At 40.6% G+C, this 22,495-nt stretch overlaps 2 protein-coding genes across 3 annotated transcripts; both read right to left on the reverse strand.

Moving 5' to 3' along the window:
- Nucleotides 1-323: 323 nt before the first annotated feature.
- Nucleotides 324-9,353, reverse strand: atic (5-aminoimidazole-4-carboxamide ribonucleotide formyltransferase/IMP cyclohydrolase). Its single transcript, XM_086106686.1, has 15 exons — nt 9,185-9,353; nt 8,877-9,003; nt 6,761-6,904; nt 6,065-6,153; nt 5,809-5,960; nt 5,469-5,625; nt 4,683-4,808; nt 4,497-4,604; nt 3,303-3,388; nt 3,127-3,216; nt 2,423-2,548; nt 2,188-2,280; nt 1,921-2,103; nt 717-872; nt 324-633 (listed from the first exon to the last, which is right to left on the reverse strand). Exons 1-15 carry the CDS (start codon nt 9,201-9,203, stop codon nt 514-516), a joined length of 1,776 nt encoding a protein of 591 aa, XP_085962812.1. The 5' UTR covers nt 9,204-9,353; the 3' UTR covers nt 324-513.
- Nucleotides 9,354-12,705: 3,352 nt separating this feature from the next.
- On the reverse strand, nt 12,706-21,350 carry mnx2b (motor neuron and pancreas homeobox 2b). Of its 2 annotated transcripts, none has more exons than XM_086106688.1 (3): nt 18,126-21,350; nt 15,445-15,602; nt 12,706-14,791 (listed from the first exon to the last, which is right to left on the reverse strand). In XM_086106688.1, the coding sequence occupies exons 1-3, from the start codon at nt 18,565-18,567 to the stop codon at nt 14,357-14,359; spliced, it is 1,035 nt and encodes a 344-aa protein (XP_085962814.1). In that variant the 5' UTR covers nt 18,568-21,350; the 3' UTR covers nt 12,706-14,356. The 2 variants fall into 2 exon arrangements, with proteins under 2 accessions (XP_085962814.1, XP_085962813.1); XM_086106687.1 differs by having other exon boundaries at nt 15,445-15,605.
- Nucleotides 21,351-22,495: the final 1,145 nt, after the last annotated feature.

Here is a 22,495-nt window from a genome sequence, read left to right on the forward strand (position 1 = left end):
TTGAAATTTAATTCCACCCAAAAAAGGTTTGTAATTACTTAAAGAAGCCATAAGACGGCAGCAAAAAGATTTCTGAGACAAGACACCTTCCCACAAGTGAAACGTAATTGCCCGGTGTGCCACAAGTTGGCGCCAACGTATTTTTATTTTATTTTTTTAAATCTTGGATGCGGTTGGGACCTGAGCACAAAAACACCAAATAATGGAGAACAGGTACATATTTTTTTTCCAAAAAGAATACTGAACCGCAATAGTACTTAGTTGCATCCCAGTACACCATTTTCCAATCCGTCTATTCCAATTTAGGAAAAACAGACAAACACTTGAAAGATCTCAAAGGTTTATTACAACTAATAGCCACTGAACGACAATATGAACCTCTCTGAGTTTCACAATCCAGGAATGCATTTAACGTGTTTGAAAACCACAAGTGATGAAACATTAAGGTGGAATGCTTTCAATATCTTCAGTGACAGACTAAAGGTGCCACTTCAATGCAGTCGAGTTAAGTGCTCAGTGGTGGAACAGTCGGCGGTTGGTGTGCACCAGAGTGATGCCCTGCTCGTTGCAGGCGTTGATCACAACTTGGTCTGCAGCCGAACCCGACGGGGCCGCGATGTACTCGACACCGCTCTGCAATGACACGGCAGAGGCCGCGACATTAAAAGTGCAGAATGTGGACAGCAACCTGCGAATGCATCGCCACGTGTATTTACCCGTTTGGCCCGGTCGATGTTATCGCGGAAGGGGAAGAAGGCATCAGAGCTGACAGCCACCGCCTGCAGGGAGCTGATCCAGCATTTCTTTTCAACCTCCGACAGAAGCTCAGGAACTTCCTCGTACATTGCTTTCCAAACGGCCAAATCCGGACCCTAATGAAACAACACGACCGTCTAGTCTGCCTATGTGTGGCCATTGGAATCAGTACAGCTAGGCTATGTAATAAACTATGGCTTGTTACCAGAACCAATCAGATTTCAAATTCATCCTCGCAGGGCCAGAGCGGCTTCAACTAGCAAAACAAGCCTTTCGCTGCTCCAGCTGATGTTACGTGGCACAGATAGGTGGGGTTATATTGTGTTTTATTATTGATGGATTCTGTAATTGTGATGTGACGCATAACGGACGGATGAGAAATGAAAATTTCCATCAATGTCTTTCTGTGACTCTTCCATGCGCTCTGTGACACAAATCCTTTGAGCTCAAGGGCCACGTCTGATTTTTAAAACAGACACACGGCAGGGTAAAAAGAAAATATGAATAAGAGTTTATTTTTAAAATAAAATCACGCTTGATCATTGCAATAACTCGTTTTATAAATGTTTATTAAATTTTATGTCAATGAATGAAATGTAATTAAATAAATGTCAAATGCATGTGTAGAATTTATTAATGTATATTTTTTTACTATCATACAGTAAATCCGTTTAAAGCACATTTGATGACATACGGTAAATTACTAAAGGATTCATTTACAAGGAAATGGCTAAATTACTGCAACAAATGTATTTAAATATAATAAAAATGTCTTGTCATGTTTATTTATTCATTCATTTATAACCTAATTATTTGATCAAGTTAAGAAATGCTTGTGTTGGTACATTTGTTCAAATGCAGTGAAATTATTTAACGAGATAAGAGATTGTCGAATGAATTCATTTGAAAATGATGCAAAAATTATTATAAGACTCTTGATGATATAAATACTTTGTGTCAGTGTCTTCAGCGAGTTGCAACAGAGATACACAAACTGGAAGAGTCACAGAAAGGCATAAAACTGGACATTTTCTACTGGCCTGAAAAATATCAGATGCTTTTGGGATTTCTCACATTTCTGCATAAAATCACCATCAAATGTGATTTGATCTTTTTCAAAATCACACCAATGGAAAAAAAGTCCAAGTTGCACGGAATGCATACCTCTCCAATGGTGTCGGTGACATACTGGTCAATGGCATTTGCCATCTCCGCTCGCTTGACACCACTGCGGAACTTCATGCTCAGCACACGAGGGTGGTGCCTGAGCCACCAGTTATCGGCTTTGTCGCCCGCCAGTCTGGTGCAGTGGATCCGAGATTGCTGCCCCGCACCGATCCCGATCACCTGTTCAACAAAAGCCTTGGTCAGATTGGGCTCCATTTTTTACTTTTTTTTTTTTGTTGTTTTCCCGCTCTGTCTGCGAGTTACCTGTCCGTCTTTGGCGTAGCAAACAGAGTTGGACTGAGTGTACTTGACAGCGATGGTGGCTACCGTGAGATCTCGCACAGCTGCCTCAGACAGCTGGTCAACACATTTGTGAGTTTAGGTACAAGAACGTGGACTGATTCAACTAGTGCACTTTAAGTAATAGACCGAAAGTGCAGAACTGAAATGGGGGTGGGGGTGCGGGGGAGTCAAAGGTGGCTGAAACATTTGCACACACCGAGCCCTTAGACACGACGTTGCTGAAGAATTCCTGATTGATGACCGCGCTGTTCCTTTTCTGTTTGAGGTAGAGGCCAAACAACACTCGCACCTCAGTGTCATCAGGCTCGTAGTTGGGGTCCATCTTCAGGCAGGACGTGCAAGAACAAAATGATACAGTCAACAGCAAGCACTGGCCACATCATTCCGCACACCTGCACACTTTGTGTCAAAGTCTTCTGGAGCTTTATATGACAAACAAAATGCTAAAAATATTTTTCTGCATGCTACAATTAAAATAATCCCATTTTCATAGACGCTAATTATCTGATTGTCAGTCAAAACAACTATAACACAGTGGTGTCTTGACTTGTGAGTTTAATTTCACTCTGTGAACAAGCACCCAACGCAATGTACCGGTACTTGTATTAGTGTTCCCCAGTGAAATGCCAATAATCCACTCCAGCATTCCCCGGGGAAAAAAAAAAAAAAAAAAAAAAACACTGTTACAGGTATGTACTAAAGAAAGCACTGCAATGTATACAAATGCAATATAGAAGAGAAACTCCTGTTAAAATGTGATGTTGAACTTTTTTTTCTGCTGTGGCAGCAATAAACTTGCGCACTCTGGAGCTCCATAAAATGGCTGAAATTGCATCAGCGAGTATCTCTTTAGATCAATTTTAAAGCAAAATAGTTGAAGGAAAAGAACTAATCTGGCACCTGAAGCACGCAGTAATTTCCATTTTTCTTTTTAGACAGAATCCTGAGTGCTTCCTCATCATAACCTGGCGCAATTATCCCATCAGACACCTGAAAGAGATGCATACATACAGCGTGTGAGTGAGCAACCTAGCAAGGTTATTTCAATAATTTGGGGGTGACCGGGCAATTTTTACCTCTCTTGATATAATTTTGGCAGTAGGAACGTCACACACATCAGAGACAGCAATGAAGTCTCCAAAAGAAGACATCCGGTCAGAACCTAAGAAAGACAAACATGCCGAAAACATGACCAACTGATTGACGTCCAGACAAGCTACATTATCTCAACAAAGTGAGTACACTCCTTACACGTTTGTAAATATTTCATTGCCTTTTTTTTCTTGGGACCACGCTGAAGAGATGACACACAATGTAACATTCTCAGTCTGCCGCTTGTATAACAGTTACTTCGATCCATCCATTTCGACTGCTGGTAACTAAAGTCAGTACAGGCCTCAGTGAAAATAGGCGTGTTACGTTTGATGTTATTGCTCATGGGGTCAGCCGTCAGCGCTCAGATAATTTGCCGCACACGGTATCGAATCGGTCCGCGCGGCTGCCATCTCAGAAGGGAGCCCGCAAAAACTTTGCTGAACGACAAGCAGACTAATGACTGACGACAGGAACCCCGTCTCATGTGGGCTGATGAAACACAGATAAAGGTATTTTATGCTTGGATACTGTCAATTAGTGTTGCCACCAGACCGACATTTTATAGTTCTGAAACAATAACAATGCAAAAACTTGATTCGTTCGTAAAAAGCACTGGAAGAACAGCTCTCATCTGACAAAATTTAAATTCTTTTTAATTGCATGAATTTAAACTATAAGTAAAATAATTACCATAAGTCAAATAAAATTAAAAATACATTTGCCACCTTTTAAACACTTGAGAACAAAGGATGAAAAAAAAATCTTACATATACAAACACTACCACCGGTGCTATGGCTATTTTGGTTCAACAGCTGTAAGCAATTCCATAAATACAAACTACACCATGTATATGGCCCACTTAAAAATAAAAAATAAATTTTATGATTAATAATTTTTAAAAATACAAACCAAGGAGCAGTGGTGGGGGTCCACCGGTTTAGATAATGTCTGCATGTATATTCACTTCGAGGGGACAATAAATTTACACTGTTAGACAAGCTGTACTGTACACAGACTATTGCACTGGAGCCCAGTGTCTTTTTTTGGGGGGGGCACGGTGTAAAAAGATCTATTAAAATATTAATAAAGTAATATAATATTTTCAAAAATGTGAGGGGTGGAGTAACTTTTGTGAGATATTGTATCCGAGGTAGTACTTTGTCATGGTTCAAACCTCTTGCCCTGGCATAGGCGGTGGCCAACGGGCTGAGATCCTTGAACATGTCGTGCACCATGCACACCTTGGCCTCCTCCTCAGTCAGAGGAACTCCTACGGCAGCTCCTTCACTCAAAAAACAAACAAAAAAGAATTATTCAATGTTCTATCCTGATTGAATCACATTCAAGTCTTTCATCTTACCGGCTGGGCTGACATGCTTGAAGGAGGCGGCGGCGGCCACGCCGACGGTGCTCCTCAATTCGCGGACGAGCTGCCACGCGTTTAGGGCATCGCACAAGTTGATGAAGCCAGGAGAACCGTTGACCACTGACAGAAAGTAAAACCAAATCAGTGGACTAAAAAGGGCTCATTTGGAGCTTCTTTCTGTAGATGTAAAATGATATGTGTCAAGAAAATATTTGGAATAGTGGAGTGAAGGTTGCTTTCAGGCCATCGCAAATCTATTTGAATACTTAATGCCAATTAATGGGCAAAATCTCCACCAACAATTTGAAAAGCTGTTGTGACTCCAAAATAGTCATTTTATGCACAGTAGCAAAAAGATTGTTTGAAGGATAAAATAATACCTTCTAATGGCGTCATTTCATCATTTATGATTCAATTAAATATAATTAAGCACATAATTCTTCAACAAATCACATTTAAAGAATACCTTAATTCAATAATGATCTAAGAAAATACATTGTTAACTGCATGAGTAGAATTGTTTATACAGTATTACAGTACTAGTTTGTAATAAATTCATTTCAGAATTTACAAAGAATAAACAGATTATTGAGATGACTTAATACAAAAATGAATACATTTTCATTATCCAAATTTAAGCTAAATAAATGCAACAAACATTACAAGACACTTGATGGTGTAAACGCTCGATGGGCGGCATATTTGGGCCACCCCTGAGGCAGAGTACGTCATCCTGTTAGAAAAAGAAAGCCACAGTAGAAGTGAATGTCAAGAGGGCACCTTTGAGGGGGAGAGCAGCGTGCAGCGTGTAGAGCTGGGCGGGGGCTTGGTGCGGGTTCATGCCGTAACGCAGGGGCAACTGGGAAACGCCACGGCCGTACTGTCCGCGGAAGTAATCTGAGATAGCGTCATCGTACTGGGCCGTGTGAGTGAAAGCCTGAGGTAGAATCACATTTGAAAAACTTAAGTGCAGCGAAAAGGGAAAATGTCATTTGCGCTGTTGCTACGATTAAAAGGAGCATTTACACATACGGTATATAAACCAATCCTTGGTCTCCCTCTTTTTCTTTCTTTAAATCGGAAATGTCTTTAAATTGTAAAGCTTTTTTTTTTTTTTTACTTTGAGAGCCAGAATCCGGCGGGTTTCCACGGTGGTATCCTCGTCTTCAGAGCTCTCCATCTCTGTGGCAACCAGTGAATAGTCAGCAGGGTCACACACAATTGTAACCCGTGCGTGATTCTTTGCTGCTGCCCTCAGCAAAGTTACACCACCTTATTGAAAGAGAGAAAACGTGAGCATTTTTCTAAATTCATCTTTATAACGTTTGTCGGGGGTGTTTACATTACAAGCGTCCCATTGCGTAAACACGACTCACCAATGTCAATCTGCTCCACAGCGTCTTCGACTTTAACATCCGGGTTGGAGACGGTTTTGACAAATGGGTACAGGTTGCACACGACCACCCTTTGAGGAGCGCACATACTTGACATCAATAAGCCATCAGACTACTTGCTCATATTTTTGCAACTTTTACCCACAGGATGATTTAGCGTACATTTTTACGTGATTATATTTATGGCTATTACACTACACGTCCATCCATTTTCTAATGCGCTTATCCTCAAAAGGATAACATGATCGTGTACCATTTCTTGACAACAAGAGCGAGAACAAGCATTAAGGAATACTTTAGTTTTTTAAAGTGTTTTAATGAGTTTAAATGTGAGGATAACATGCTCAACCTCCACAAGAATGCACATCCTCAATAAATCCAAGTCAAAGAGCACTGAAGGGACTAAATCACAGGGCCAATCAATAATCTATCAGTGTTACTAATCAGATTCATTGTTCAATTCTAACAAGTCAGCTGACATCAGAGCCCTCCTGACCCGACACAAACCAGAGTCACAAGACCAGCTTATGGAAGCAGCACATTTCCAATTATCATGCTGCCGAAAGCAAGCGCACGTGCTTCCCGCTTCAAACATTTACACAAACGTGCATGTTACAGACAATGTGTTCAAATTTATGTGCTTGCGAAATGTGTTGGCGAGGCTGCTTGTACTCTCACCTGACCAGGCTGTAGCCCATCTTGTCCATATCTGCAGTGTCACTGGCCATCTTTCTGGCAAGGATGCCACCGTGGACTGCGGGATGAAGGGTCTTCACCCGGCCTCCCAGCATCTCTGGGTGCCCAGTAAGATCAGACACATCCCTGACAAAAGCACGCACGCACACACAATGTAACACAACGTATTAACGAGTATAATTGTGTGAGTATTAGTAGCATGTAGCTGTACACTTGTGCAGTTTTCCCAACTAGTAGAGCAACTGTTGCACTATTGGGGTTTTTTTTTCCACTAAGAGTACCACTTTTGGCCATCTTGTTCACAATTAAACCTTACTAGGAGACTACAGTGCTTCACTAGCAACACTGCTAGTCCAATTACACAGTAGTAGGCATGCGCACCGGAAGCCTCCTGGTGAAATGTGCTGAAGATGGGTCGGAGTGAATTGTGAGACACAGTTACTTCTACTTCACTGAATTGTCTTACTAGAGAGAGGACAACGACTGCACTAAGACATGAATCTCACAATGGACAAATATATGGAATCAATACATACCCAAATTTATTTTTGGAAATGCACTCGTAGCTTTCTGCACCCTTTGAGTAACATCACAGTGCACACTTGTTAGTAGTTTTGCCTGACCAGTAACTTGTCTTATTTGTCAAAGTCATCCAACAAGTCCGATGTCTTTTAAGTTATTTATTCAAGATCCTTGATATTCATCTTAAGATCCATGTACTAGTACATTATTTGACCTCACTAATAGGACAACTTTGGTATACTACTTACTTGGGCTGGCGATATCTCTTTATCGGATCGAAATCAAGATATCGAAATGAGGATGATATCAGTGACGTGTTCTCGCCACGCTTGGGTTGCATGTCACTCTCGGTTCAACCGACCACATTCCTACTCTCAAATTTGGCCTTCATCAACCGTTAAAACCATCAAATGACAACCATCTTGCGAAGGGCAAGGAGGGACATACGCAGCCACACACACACAAGAAATCCACTTCCTTGTTCGCTGTCAAGTATATACGGTCGGTACAGATATAGTGTTTTAGAAGATTACATGACCAAAATTACCAGTGGATAAAATAGCAGGACATGCTTTAAAATGTATGAGCACCTTGTCGCGCCATTTAATTGAATGCATCGGCAGATGTGCAATCCTATTTCTGTCGCAATATCCTATTTCTTCAGTCTTTGTTGACTGTCACCATCATTTTGCAGGTTAATAAAAGTCTTACAATGTAGCACATTGTATGGGGACCCTCAAGACACGATCAAGGAAGAGTTAATATCGCTCGAAGTCCACACATCACATGGCCATTTGCTGCATCAAGGCATACACAACCATTGACATGTGCGAAGTTGAGTGCATGGTGAACCGTTTTGTTTTCCAAGCCACACAACTGATCCATCCACATTCGAAACCGCTTATCCTCACTACGGTTGCACATGGACAAACGGTGACAGAACACAAACGGTGATGCAGTTAAATACACGCACACGATCAATCACAGCACACAACACTTCTCTTGGAGCATAAAATTGTTATTTAGCATTCAAGCACAGTTGCAGGACAAGGTGAATTTAATTATTTTTCATTTATTGCTGACTTTATTCGTTTCGATGGCTGTGGGTTAAAAGCTAATAAGCGACACTATACACATCATTGTCGATGGATATTTTTTTTTCTTTTAAAAAGCTTAGTTTTCACTGAACCCATAGTAATGTCGTTATCAAGGTACCGGTAATTGGCAAAAAAAATACCGAGATATTAAATCTTAGCCATGTCGCACAGCCCTACTACTTACTAGTGAGGCGAAACTATTAGTGGCCATTTTGGTGCTACTGGTAGTGTCAAGGAGGCTACTAGTGCGTGTCACATGCCTACTAGTTGGGCCTTAGCAGCACAGTCGTTTGCGAATTGCCTACTATTAGGACAAACATGGCGTTATCAGTGGGATATTTGTTAGTATTGAGACACGGTGGTTCCACTACTTTCCTGAATTGTCAGGTCAAAGAGTTTACAAGTTTGAGGACCTTAAGGTTCGTATCAAGGATGTAGACGGAGTGCTCAAACAACTTTTCATCGGCCACGTGGTGTACCTGACAGTCAGTCCAGCATCCCGCAGGGCTTTGGCTGTCCCACCTGATGCTACCAGACCCAAACCCACGTCCACGAGCCTTTTGGCAAACTCCAGTAGTCCACTTTTATCTGACACACTCAGCAGTGCTGTATAACACACACGCACACAAAAGTTGGTTATTTCCCAATCTCGCGAAAGTAAACATTTCGCGCAACACGCGAACGCAACGTCTGCTAATGTTAGCAAAGTTAGCAACACAAATCAAACATCGCTGGGGGAGTAAGTTCATTGAAAAAAAGACAAAATTTAGGATGGGAGAAACCTCACCGAGTTCCGAGGGAGCCATTTTAAAAGCCAGGTTGTTACTTGTTAGCTGGTAAGGAGCACAGAATTTAGCAAAGGTTCTTGTGAGGTGAACAGACTCACTATCTGAACAGACCCTGAATACGCTTTTCAATGCTTTTCAAAACTTAACGCGTCTTCATTCGCTCATCACGTGCTTTCAATAGTGCTATGTCCCGCCCACATTGGCCCAAACTATAGCTTGACAAGAGCGCACCCATATGGTCATTTTTAAATCCAGGAGGTACTGTACTATATAATATTATCCATCGTTATAGTAAATAAGGTGAAATAAGTTTCACTTAAAATTAGATACTGATGTTACCCTGTGAGCTCATTTTTTATTGAGTTTAATTGTGATATAGAACCGAACTGTGCCTTCTTTGACTAACATTCTGAGACGCTAATAAATCTATTTTGGAAATGTATTTTCAGGATACTCGCAAAATATGTCAAGATATTTGTAGATTTGTATTGGATATCTGATGTAAGTTTGAACTTACTTTACAGAACGTGTTTTTTGCTTTCTTAAATGTTTCTTACAAAGGTTTTATATATATACAGTATATATACAGTATATATATATATATACACACACACACACACACAGTATGTATCTATATCAGCGACTATATATATTAAAATATATTTATATAGCAATAGATAAAAGATAAAAGAAAAGATTAACATGAAAGATAATATAAAATATCTTTCTTTTCTCTAGTTTCCGTTGCCTTTTCTGTGAATCGCTCGACACATTCCCTTTCACCACCAGGGGTCAGCTCTGGACTATAAAGACAGACGTCTGTGGTTTTGTAGGGTTGGTAGGGTATACCAACCCTATATATAAATAAATATATATATATATATATATATATATATATATATATTATTTGAGGATATTAAAGTAATTATCTATCTATTCCAATTTCACATAAACATTATAAATCTAAATATTACAATATTGGAATGCAATTTCTGAAGGTACAAATGCAGACGTCAATGCTGGGGAAGTCATTGAATTAAATGTTGCAAGTTGGAATGGGTTACAATAGGTAAAGAAATGTGAAACGATGAGGTAAATCTGTACATCTGTTTTAAAGTGGGAATTTTATTGTGAAAATTCGGAATTTGATAAGTACTGTAGTTTTATATAGGTGGACGTCCTGAATAAGATAAACAGTTTAACGTTGGAATGTTTTAAAGTGGTCAAGAAATGTGGACATATCGACAGGAATTTGTGAATGTTGTCATGTAAAATGTGGAAAGATGAAAATTACAGAATGTGGGAAACGTTGGAAGATAGTTCCTCAGGTGTCCCGAACACGGTCGGCGCAATACATCGCGGCTTGGGGGTGTTATATCCCCGCCAAAAATCTACATAGCACCAGTTAAGCCTTCCAGAATTGTATTGATATTCTAAAATATATAAATACATTATTTTCTCAGCCCACTTTCACCTCTAAGAGAGGGAAACAAAACCCTGAAACCGTGCCTGGTTATCAATGAGTTTCCGAGTAAAAGATACGGACTTTTTTTTTATATCTCCTTCACGTGAATATGTTTTAGGAGTGCGGAAAATGTGAAATCCTGTAAACATTTTGGAACGTGCAAGTAGTTCAGCGTGCCCTAAATTTGAAACGCTCTTCAGCATTTGAAACATGTAATGATGTAATGAAATAATTGAGTTATTTATTTAATAATTTCATTTAAATTTTTAGAAAGCTTCTTTTTGTCCATTTATTTTTCATTGGTCCTCTTGAATTTTGTCACGAAGTCTCAAACTCACAACTCACACATCGTCATACATATTCCTGAAGCATAGGTGACGTGACATGTGTGAATGCATCCCCCCACGGTCGCCCTTTTCAATAAACTTTACGGGGAAAAACAGTGTGTTTTTCATGCCTTTTGAGTAGGACTGATGTGAATTTATTGGGCTCCTCCGTCACTCGGCGCCTGCTGTCCATTAGTTAAGTGACAAGGCCCAGGGAAACGTGTAATTACTTTAGGAGATCAGACAATCTGTTCATATTCACGTAATGAGCTCCACATTTCGCTGATTGATTCAACGGTGTAAAATATGTTTTTCTGATTTATTCATCCAACAAAGGGACGATGGGGGTGGGGGAGGGTGTTGTTGAGTCAGTGATTTGAAAGACAGCGAAAGATTTTATAAACACACCGGGCATTATGGCTCCAATGTAAAAAAAAAGGTCGTCTGCATTTTTAGTAAGAAACGAGACGAAATAGGTGATGGGAATCAATGAGAAAGGTGAGTTCAGATTAAATTAAACCAAATCGGGCAAACAATAATGAAGCCTTATTCTCAAAGAGTTGTGATGATGCACGGAAAATGTGTCATAATGCAGCCGGGCTGATAAATCACACAATTAAACGAGCTCCTATTGATTGGCTGCAATGTGATGATGAATTGAGGCGTCACCCCAAGCAGCAGATCTGCACTAAAGTTTCATATCGAGTTAATTAATAAAATAAAGTACCGAAATACAAATCGACAATGAAGTGCACCAAGATAAAACAAATGGGGTTTTCTCAGATACAGTACAGTACTACAATTTGCTCGCTTCTCAGATACTATAATTTGCTCGGTTCTCTTTGAGTTATGTTTATAAAAGCATACGAATAAATGAACACAAAATGAATAATCATCTCTAGATTATTATTAATATGAATTGGTATATTTAGAACAACTACAGTAATGGCAAATAAATGTGCTGTGCTTTGAGACGTGTTGTTTATGTTAGTACCTGTAAAAATAAATCTCTATAAAGATCTATCTATATCTATCCAGACAAATTATTTCAATATTCTAGCATGGAATGCATTAATGGTACATTTTAAAGTGAAAAATAAACCGCTGCTGACTAAATTGATTGAGGCGGGTGCTGGAGCAGCCTATCCCAGGTATTTTTGAGCAGTAGGCGGGGACAGCCTGAACCGGTTGCCAGCCAATCACAGGGCACACAGAGATGAACAACCATCCGCGATCACACTCACACATAGGGACAATTTTGAGTGTTCAATCATCCTGCCATGCATGTTTTTGGAATGTGGGAGGAAACCGGAGTACCTGGAAAAAACCCACACAGCCCGGGGAGAACATGCAAACTCCACAAAGGAAGGCCAGAGCCGGGATCGGATCCACGACCTTTGCACTGTGAAGTTGACGCGCTAACCACTGGACCATCTGGCCGCATGCAGTGCGTTGACTTCACAGTGCAAAGGTCATGGATCCGATCCCGACTCCAGCGTTCCTGTGTGGAGTTTGCATGTTCTCCCCGGGCCTGCGTGGGTTTTCTCCGGGTACTCCATACACATTATATATATATATATATACATATATGTGTGTGTGTGTGTGTGTGTGTGTGTGTAATTTGCTGATTATAATCCCTCAAAGGTAAATTAATGCACAGTGCCCATGTGACCCATGTCGACAATGTGAATCTTCACTAAAGCCAAATAAAAGAATATCTATTCGAATGTTCAATTTGATCAGCTGATCAACTTTATTTCCTGAGTTTTCTCACAAACGCTGTATCCCAAAGAATCCTGCTGACACAATATAAACATGCATACAGAGCTAAAGTATAGCCACTAGATTCTATTTTGTACAGCATCTGAACGTGCTGTGTGGTTTCTCAATTGGAGATCTTTAGAATATTAACACATTGTCCACAGAAACAATAAGAAGCAATATACAGCGTTCATTTTTAAAAGTAAATGACCAGTCATATTTCTGTCCCCTTGACAACGGTCCAGTCAAGTGTGTTTATTGCAAACATTTCTCAACACAAAACAATTTTTTTTAAAAATTGTTAAAACCACAAACAAGTGTCCGATAAATACATCATGGTTCATTTTTAGAACAAATGAAATGAATTAAATTCATTTCCTCACAATAAGGGGAAAACCTTGAGAAGTAAACAGGTGAAAGTGCAACATCCCATTGAAAATGAATGAAATGCATCTAAACGTGTGGTGCCAAAGCCTGAAAGGTTTGGAAGTCACAGTACCATTGGTTACTCTTAAAGTATCTTTTTGTGTACTTTTATAGACAACTTGTGATCCTACATTACATGGTCCCCGGCCATGAGTTACAAAGGTGTCAGGAGGCGACAAGATGACTTGAAGGCGCGGCAATGATGTCAAGTATTTTGATGACTTGATTCACAAATTAGTTTTTTGGGTTGTGTTTGCATGTGGCCGTACTTTTATATTTTCGTCAAGAAGGAAACAGCATTAAGTCCATGTGTTGTTAACCTTTACATACGTTAGGTCAAATTTGACTTGTTTTGACATTTACCAGCAATAAAAACACCCTAAATGGATTCTTCCCACCCTGATAATTTTTCCTAAAGTCACCCACAAACACAAAACGGTCATATTTCTAAATGTCATTCTTTTGCATAAGTGCTACAAAATTTGAAATGCTGCAGACAGCTGCTTGTGTAGCCGCCACCACCACATTTTCACAGGTTTCCGCAGTAACATGCAACTGTTAGCCATTGAAGGTTCACGGGGATCTCAAAACAGTCCGAATGAGGTAAATGTGTATATATATATGGGACAGTGTTGACGGTGATTCCAGAGGACACCACACAAGGTTGTTAGTCGATAACAATTTTTAATTGTAATTAGTCGCATGATTTATACACCGCATGTGTAGGTAAATATATACATATATATGTACATATGTATAGATATCTAGATACATAGACATATATGTGCATTTATAAGAGACAGTGGGGATGATGTTCATGGGAGCGTTTGAAACAGTCTAGAGAACTGGCTGTCTCACCACATTTTACAAGGATCCTAGTGAAGCACCAGTTTGTTTTTGAAGGGTCATGGGTGAAATCTCAAAACAGTGGAAATAAAATACATGTTTCCTTTTCTCTGAAACAGTTTTTTTTTAAGGATTAATCATCCATTCATTAATACTAGAGTGGCTATTACGATAGTTTGAAAAGATCTGGAGGTCATACTTTCATCCAGACAATTAAGTGGATATTGTATGATATGAGTGCATGAAAAATGAACAGCATTTAAGGGTTAATAACAAATGTTCTGGTTGTTCACAATTGTGGCCTCTGCCTTCAAATGAGTGTCCCTGACATCAAATGTGCAGTCTTCTCACAGTCCCGCGACCATCTTCCTGTCTCCTCCTCCTCCTCCTCCCCCCACTTGCACTCCGTCTAGTTCGTCTTCAGTGAAAGGGCTGTGAGGGGTGAAGCCCACATCCGCGCTGCGCCGCATGAAGTCCATGGATCTCGGCATCCCAACTCGGTTCCCCATAACCACTGAAAAACCGTGCCGAGGTTCTTCCTCCTCTTCTTCCTCCTCCTCCTCATCCTCCTCTTCTTCTTCCTCCTCTTCTTCTTCATCACCATCCTCCAAGAGTAGATCCTCACCGCAGTCCTCTGGATTCGCATGCTGAGGCCTTTTCTCGCCGGCTTTGTGACTGGATGTTTTTCCACCAGCTTCAGACAGGCCAGAAGCACTGGCCTGCTCCTTGGCCTTCCGACTCCGCTTCCACTTCATTCTCCGGTTTTGGAACCAGATCTTGACCTGACCACCAAGCCCGCAGATAATACAAGTGTACATCAAAATTTGCACAGTTTGTGCGTAAAGACATGCACACAATTCTGTCTAAAGTAAATGATCATGCCTCCCTTTAGGGATTATAAACAGTACATCAAATTAAAAGTGGTCATTGCAGTACCGGTAGAAATTGTGTGTGAATGATAAAAAGATGAATTTGAACTGAAAATGCTCCGGAATCAACTAAAATGTTGAAACAGAAGGGTGAGGCTTAAAATGGTTTGAATCAGTCGAGGGATGTGGAAGAAGTGAGGGTTCATGTAAAACTCTTAATTCGGGAATTTTACTGTGCACAATTGGAAACTTGGACAATGGGAATAGTTCCTAACATTCCCCAAATGAACTGAACATTTTAAAGTCAGAATGCTTTGAGGTCTTTTTTTTGTTAAAAATTGGCAATTAGTAAAAGTGTGCATTTGGGGGCATGTGGGGATCCTTCCAGTATAAATTTTGTGAATATTTTGAATGATTTGAATCAGGTGATAAATGTGGCAGTCAGAGTGCACACAAATCGTGTCGCGACAAATGATAATTCTAATGATGATACCAAATTTTGGTGTCCATTGCTTTTCAGCAGCCATACAGTGGAAATGCCGACCTCGGGAGGCGTGGTGTGTTACCTGCGTTTCTGTCAACATAAGAGAGGTGGCCACTTCGAAACGTTTGGGCCTGGACAGGTACTTGTTGAGTTTGAACTGGTTCTCCAGCTCCAGCAGCTGCTGACTGGTGAAGGCCGTGCGAGGCCTTCGGCACTTTCCCAGCAGACCAGACTGGGGGCCTGCTGAAGGAACAAAGATTAGTCACAATTACAGCCGCATGCACTCCAATCTGGTCACATACAGAACAATTGATAATTTCTCATTCTTTATTATATCACGGTATATATTTTTTAGAAGCTTATAAGAGGGCAAAATCAAAGGATGTAAGGGCCATTTTGTCTTTAATCAACATGCTAAAATGAATTCATGAAGCAATTATTGATTGTTTTTACATACATTCGTTATTTGGGGGGAAAAACTGCTTCACCATAGCTTTCTGTTAAAAATAATAAGGCAAGAAGTTTGTAATTTTTCAGGATTTGAAGTTGGCCCTTGGCCCTCTATCCCACTGGAATAGACCGAAACCTGCATCTGGGAGTTTGCCGCATCCAGAATTTATTGTAGGTTGACGGTCTCTAAAATTGTGTTTACTTGTACCACCTAAAAAAATATTTAACTCTCCTCCTACCTATTTCAAATTGCGGTAGCATTTTAGGGGTCTCAACAAGTGCTCATCAGAAATGAGAGGCACGAGTTTAATTCCTAAAAATTCTATTTAATATTCTGAACCACTCTGACATTATGAACAAAACAGTACAGGGGGGAAAAAACTGTCAAGTTGCACATATAATTTAAATAAAAATTGTCCCCAAAAAGGCCTACACACAACAAGGGTTTGATGATTAAATGCAAATGGATAATCTTTAAAGTTAAGTACAACTGAACTGTAATTGGCTATTGATTCTTTTGTGTACCACTAGAGGGTGCTCGCGCACCACACTTTGACTACAGCGCCCCGACTTTTTACAAATCCTCACTTTACTCAGTGATGCTCACCTCCCACCGTTTTTGTTTTCAATAACATTGGCAGCAGTGTCAAATGTCATTTTCATTACATGCCGTGGGCAGCTAAAAACAAAAGGTACCTTATGCCAGAAATGGCCTCTTTGCCATAGTTTTGACAGTGCTGCACTCAATTGCCTCTTCACTTCTTACACTGATGAAGCACAATTCCACTCAATTGATGTCTCGAGTCAGTGAAGTTTTGCACAAGTGTGAAATCTTCTGCCAAATGCCTACACCAGTGGAAGCTCAATATTATTTTCATAGGTTGGGAGCACACGCATATGGCAGCATCATGCGGCCGTCATTTACTGTAAGGTTTTACTCCAGTTTATTGCAGACGGTCAACACAACAGATGCAGAAGTCGGCACATGGGCCATAAAATCACAAGCCTGCCATTAACTTAATGAAAATTCAATGACGCCGTTGGGATTTTATTTATGAACTACAAAACGCGTTAGGCGTTTGTTTATTCATGTCTTTGTCACACAGAGACCGTTTTCATCAGTTTGCGCTTTATAGCATACGGATGTATTGCAAACACTGACAGAAAAGTAAAATAGTAGAGACTCACATGTACTTAAATCCAAAAGTAAAAAGCTCGCGAGTTAGCATTGGCCTGATTTTTATCCCAACCATATATTGCCATAGCTATGCTAACATTCAGAACTGAGAAAAAAAATTTAATTAGGTAATAGCAAAAAACAGACCTTCTTTGAATGTGTTTTTTAAGGAGCAGATTGAAGAATAGGCTATTTGGAGATAACACTGCTAATGATGCTTAAAAATACAAGGGGTCATTGTGGGGTGGCATGGTTCAGGCAGAAGTGTGGTCTCCCAATCCGTACGATTGTGGGTTCCATCGTGAGCACTTGTGACCATGCTGAGGTGTCCGTGAGCTAAATACTGAACTCTCAGTTATTGCTTCATGAGGTGAATGAGAAGACAGTGTTAAAGGGCATGAAGTAAAGTGATGGTAGAAAAGCCCACAAGTGAAAACACTTAATAGAGAAAATCTAAAATTTCTATCATGGGATTTGTCAAATGGAAGCAAGCTTTTCAGATGCCACTAAAACCCAGTTTAACCAACTCTTAAAACTTCAAAATACAGTAATAAATTGATATTTTAATGGTAATCAAAAATTATATATGATGAAATCTCATCTATCTAGCAGTAAAAGTATGACTGTAATGTTCAGATTAGGCATTAGGTGAAACTTTTCTTCATCCGGGTGAGTATACTTGTTAAATTCAGCTCAGTTATTTATAACATTGAAGTACAATATAACTGCATCTTATCTTTTAAAACGCTTTGTTTCTAAACACTGATTTACAGGTATATAATTTTTATTTAACTGTTATGCGCAATATAATTGAATTGTTCAGTACAGTCCTTTATTTTCCTAGCAGCATGTGTTAGAGTGCCTTAGCAAAAATATTAAAACTGTGTTGTAATTGTGTTGTCTGCCCCTCTCCATAAACACTTCTAGTTACTGTAGTTTAGTGTTGGTCATTCTGGTGGTCCTACACTTGAGAGTTTTGTATTTTTAGGGTGGTGGTACTTGGTGTACAAAGTTTGAGAAGCAGTGCATTGAATATCATCACGTTGTTTATTTTGACGTTTTTGAGAAGATGGATATTGAATGAATCTAATTTTTTTTGTTCTATTAAAAAAAAGGGGCTCTTTAGAAAGACTCACCGCTGTAATCTGGCAGTCTTGGCATCATAATCCCCGCCCGGATCCAGTGCTCCAGTGGCACCGAGCCCGCCATGGCCGCGGCCGCCTTCAGGTGTTCCGGGTAGGCGTGAGTCAGCTGCGTAAAGCCGCTGTAAGCGAAGGCGGGGTGCTGGCCACCCAGAGCCGACAACGGGTACATGGGTGCTGGGTAAATGCCCGGGATGGCAACCTGGGGCATGGGCGCCAGTCCCGCGTGCGCGAGATTGAGAACGCTTGCTTTGGGGATCATTCCCGATGCGTGGAGCTGCGCGGCGGCCCGAGGGGACGGCGTGTCCCCGCGGCGGCAGGCCACGGGGCTCCCAGTCGGACTGTCGCAACTCAGGCCCGGGGACACGTCTCGGCTGGCCCGGTTGGGCTCGTCCGCGAGCAGGGCGTCGATGCGAAAGTTTTTCGATTTCTCCATGAGGAGTTGGAAAGAAGTCAATAAATTTGCAGCGGGTGCACACCTGCAGAGCGCTTTCACTCACCTCCTATTAAGGGAATTTAACGAACGCATATGTCACGTTGAAGTAATTCCTGCCCGCAGATCACTCTGTTCCCTCTACCGTCTTGCAGATTGAGTTTATTAAGTGTGCCGAATGGGACGGTGTCCGTCTTCAACCTAAATTCCCCAGTCAACACAGTTCCTTCCTACCTCCCTCCCTCTCTCCGCTCCTTCTCTGTCTCCATCCGTCCGTCAATCCGTCCATCCAGCCCTACAGGCCTGGGTGGGGGCCGGCCCGGGATTGGCTCTGACGGGCCTCTAATCAGCTAATTACCCGCTCGTTTCTCCCCCCCCCGCCCCCAAAGAAAGCATTGTGAGTGAGGTAATGTCCAACCCTTGTCCTGCCTGCAAACACCTTCAGCTGCATCAAAGCTTGCAAGGCTACATTAGATAATTAGTCAATTGTTAGGATCCTGTTAGTTGCACTGCGGTACCATATATAACGTTGCTGTCAGATGTCTATATCATGAGATTGCACACTAACTGGCCACAAGGTCATTAAAGGCATTATCTGCACAACCCCTTGATGCAGCACATTCTGCCTTTATAAAGATAAAAATGCTTAGTCTTGAATAACACTGACAGACTTGACAGTATGTTATTATGCACACAAAAAAGTGTTTTATTGTAATCCCCAGTGTTTCTCCTTTCACATTTTTCAATGGATTCAAATTGAACTTCAAATGTCACAAAATTCAGGATGTGTAAGGAATTACTTTCAGCACTTTCCCCAAAAGTACACATTTTCCAAGCACACACACACACGCACACACAAAACAAAAAAAAACAATCGAGGTAAATGAGACGTTCAACAAATAAGTTAACTATGTCCAATTCCAAATGTTCAGCTCATTTTGAACATCTTGGGAACTATTTCTATGAATCTGCGTCCTGCATTCGCCCCAGTTTTCACAATGAACTATCCAAATCTAAGATATTAACCTTCTCCTTCCACATTTCTTGACCAACCTAAACCATTCCAGCTCATTCATCACATCTTGGGAACAATTTATCACATTTCCTAAATCCCCAAATTACAACAATAGGATTCCAAAATAAATCGATCTTGATCATATTTATCTCTTCCTTAAACATTTTCTCTGCCCGTTCAAACCAACCATTCCAACATCAATCTATTCAGCTCATTCGAAAATCTTGGGAGCTGTTAATCACATCTCCAAAGGTCCCAATTTTCCACAGTGACAATTATTAAAATTGAGGAACATTAATTAGTTCACACATCTACTCCTCCCACATTTCTCAACTGATTCAAACCATTTCAATTTCAAGTCTCACTGTTAACATTTCAACAACAAATTCTAGAACATTTCAATTTGGCGTCATCTATTCAGCATTCACACATTTCTTCAGAAATTGCATACAACATATTTATTCTTATGGCTGTACTGTACTTTGCAATGATGTAGTGCTGCATTTCATCATAATTGAGGACCGCTTTGAATATATTTAACCCCAAAGTTGCCAAATGAGGTAGCCTCCCGAAAATAGGATAAGAAAAGTATTTAAAAAGTGATTTTGTATTTGCACATGTTTAGAGATTGGTCAAACTGATTTTCACAGTCAGTATGGAGTAGCTAACAAAGACATCAAATTTATAGTGACGCAAACACCCCGCGCCCCCCAAAATTGCTGATTGGAGGACGCAGCAAAGAAAGTACACCATGTGCAGTTTTTAAATCATTTATATTAACGGCTCCTTTCATTCTCACGGTCATCCAAGAAGCCATTAAAGTTTATGACCTAGCATTGCACACAGACCATATAAAAGCATAATAACTCCACGCAAGAGGCTATAAGTTAATTAGCTTAATGTGAACTAATGCCATTTTAAACAGAAAAAAGGAGCGGGAGCATCTGTTCAAAATGAATTTTGGATCTTGCAAGACTTGTTTGCTACAACCGGCCATATCTTCTGCTTGGCACAAGCAGTCTATTATGATATTATGATGTGATATGATATTATGCAGTCTATTATGACTTTCCAGAGTTAAAATTCACCCCAAATATGAGACGCATGCCACGGTCCTCTAAAGTTTTGCCACATTCTGTTGCGCGTGCATCGTCACGGCTCTCAGGGCAAGCTGGAGCATGTGGCAGCCATTTTGTTCTGTTCAATAACGGCCAACTCAAGCGTGTAACAGTTTATGGGGCCTGGGATGTTGAGTTCTAATACAATCTGAAACATAGCGCATTGGCTGGGAGGGTCCGTCGCGTATCGAAAAGTGCCCACACGCACCGCCTACAACTCTTTGAAAACTAAGCCTTGTGTTTAATTGACTTTAAATGGTTTATCTGCCTATAACATTTAATTTGTAATGTGTGCGAGTGAGAGAGAGGGAGTGAGAGATAAATGTGGACGCAGGGTCACTCATGAGCATGCTCACATTTTCTGGTAATGCATGTCCACTGCGCAGCGTGTCTGTAAATAACTGTCAGACTGCTTAGTTGTACATTTTGAAAAGATCTGTTCTCCTTAATCATCTATTGACAATTATTCTGAGGATATTCTTGGCTTGGGTCAAAATTGACCCATAACATGACGTGTGCATGGAAAACGATTAGTATTGAAGCCAACGGTTCTGAGGTTCTACATTTCTTCTATCTATCATGAGCCATGAGTGGAGCCGACCTCCAGAAAATTGAAGCTTGAAGCAAGTCCGCCCTCTTAGCCCCCCTCCATCTCCCCACCCGCCCTTTTGCCATCGTAACCTTCCGTCTCTTGCCCTCTGCTCTCTATCAGCAGATTACCTCCTTGCTGCTCAAACATGGGTAATTTGCCCCAAAGAATTTAGTGCGCCTCGCAACGTCTTCCTCCCCCAAACCCCCCTGGCTTGCTTTTACGATTGGAAAGTAATTTGAATGGTCAGAGAAAGGTGACATCCTTCACCCGGGCCTGTCAACAGCAGCCCCCAAATTAAATTGAATCAGAGGCTGTGAGGGCAGGCGCCTCTTCTTCCAGTATCAATTGCATTTCCCAACAATGGCTGGATCCAATGGCTCATCATCGTTGCAAATGTCATAAATCTATATCTAAGTCTACATACATATATATGTGTGTGTTCATAGTTTGAACATAGAAACTGTACTTAAAAATTGGGTAAAATTGTACTTGAATAAGAAACTGCCGTGCTAATAGGCATATGCAGGAAAGTACTGTGCCCTAAACCTATTTGTCGATTTGGGCCGTCCCTGTTCCGCGGCCGTTTATTTCCCAGAATTCTCAATGTCACGGCCCTGGGCATACGTCATGCACTACTGACATTCCTGACCCTACAAGTAGCACCAAACTGCCCACTTGTACTTTAGTTTAGGAACATTGTCAATCCAGTGTGTAAATGTCACACAATAGTGGAACAAAAACTTTACCGATGAGACACAGTTGTACTACTAGTGCCCCTTAGTTGTTCTGCTGGTGCGCTGATTTGTCTTATGAGAAAGAACAAAGAGAAAATTTGATCGAGTGATCTGATCGAATTTGGTCTATACTTTTCATTGTATGCAAAATTGTTGATGCCATAATTTGCGTGATCGATAAATGACGTCAATGATCAGATCCACAAAATATGACATTACAGCAAACACAAACTCACTCACTCCGGTCGTTCTGTGCTGCCATAGCTTGAAGGGGAATCTATTTTGAGACTTGTAAGGTGTTTTGTGAACGGAAAGCCTTTGCACTGGGTGCAAAGTTCTGCCTTGACGCCCTTGACCATCTAATCACAAAGTAACAGCGTTTGTGAAGTTCTTTTTTTTTTTTTGACTGGTAAAAAGTCAGAAAAACATGTTATTTTCATCAAAAAAAGAAATAGTCACAGTATGTTATTTT

Source organism: Hippocampus guttulatus, chromosome 3 (assembly GCF_054856545.1).
Source record: "Hippocampus guttulatus isolate MCC_2025c chromosome 3, RoL_Hgut_1.0, whole genome shotgun sequence".
Classification (NCBI taxonomy): domain Eukaryota; kingdom Metazoa; phylum Chordata; class Actinopteri; order Syngnathiformes; family Syngnathidae; genus Hippocampus; species Hippocampus guttulatus.

Excerpts from the sequence above, each read along its gene's own strand:
- atic (XM_086106686.1), bottom strand. Across the intron at positions 6,154-6,760 it reads ATGGGCTACAGCCTGGTCAG|GGTGGTCGTGTGCAACCTGT; the intron begins GTGAGAGTACAA and ends CGCTCCTCAAAG. Across the intron at positions 3,389-4,496 it reads CGCCTATGCCAGGGCAAGAG|GTTCTGACCGGATGTCTTCT; the intron begins GTTTGAACCATG and ends TGTCTTTCTTAG.
- mnx2b (XM_086106687.1), bottom strand. The coding sequence starts at position 18,567 with ATGGAGAAATCGAAAAACTTTCGCATCGACGCCCTGCTCGCGGACGAG. Across the intron at positions 15,606-18,125 it reads AAGACTGCCAGATTACAGCG|CAGGCCCCCAGTCTGGTCTG; the intron begins GTGAGTCTTTCT and ends TTGTTCCTTCAG. Across the intron at positions 14,792-15,444 it reads TTATGTTGACAGAAACGCAG|GTCAAGATCTGGTTCCAAAA; the intron begins GTAACACACCAC and ends CTTGGTGGTCAG.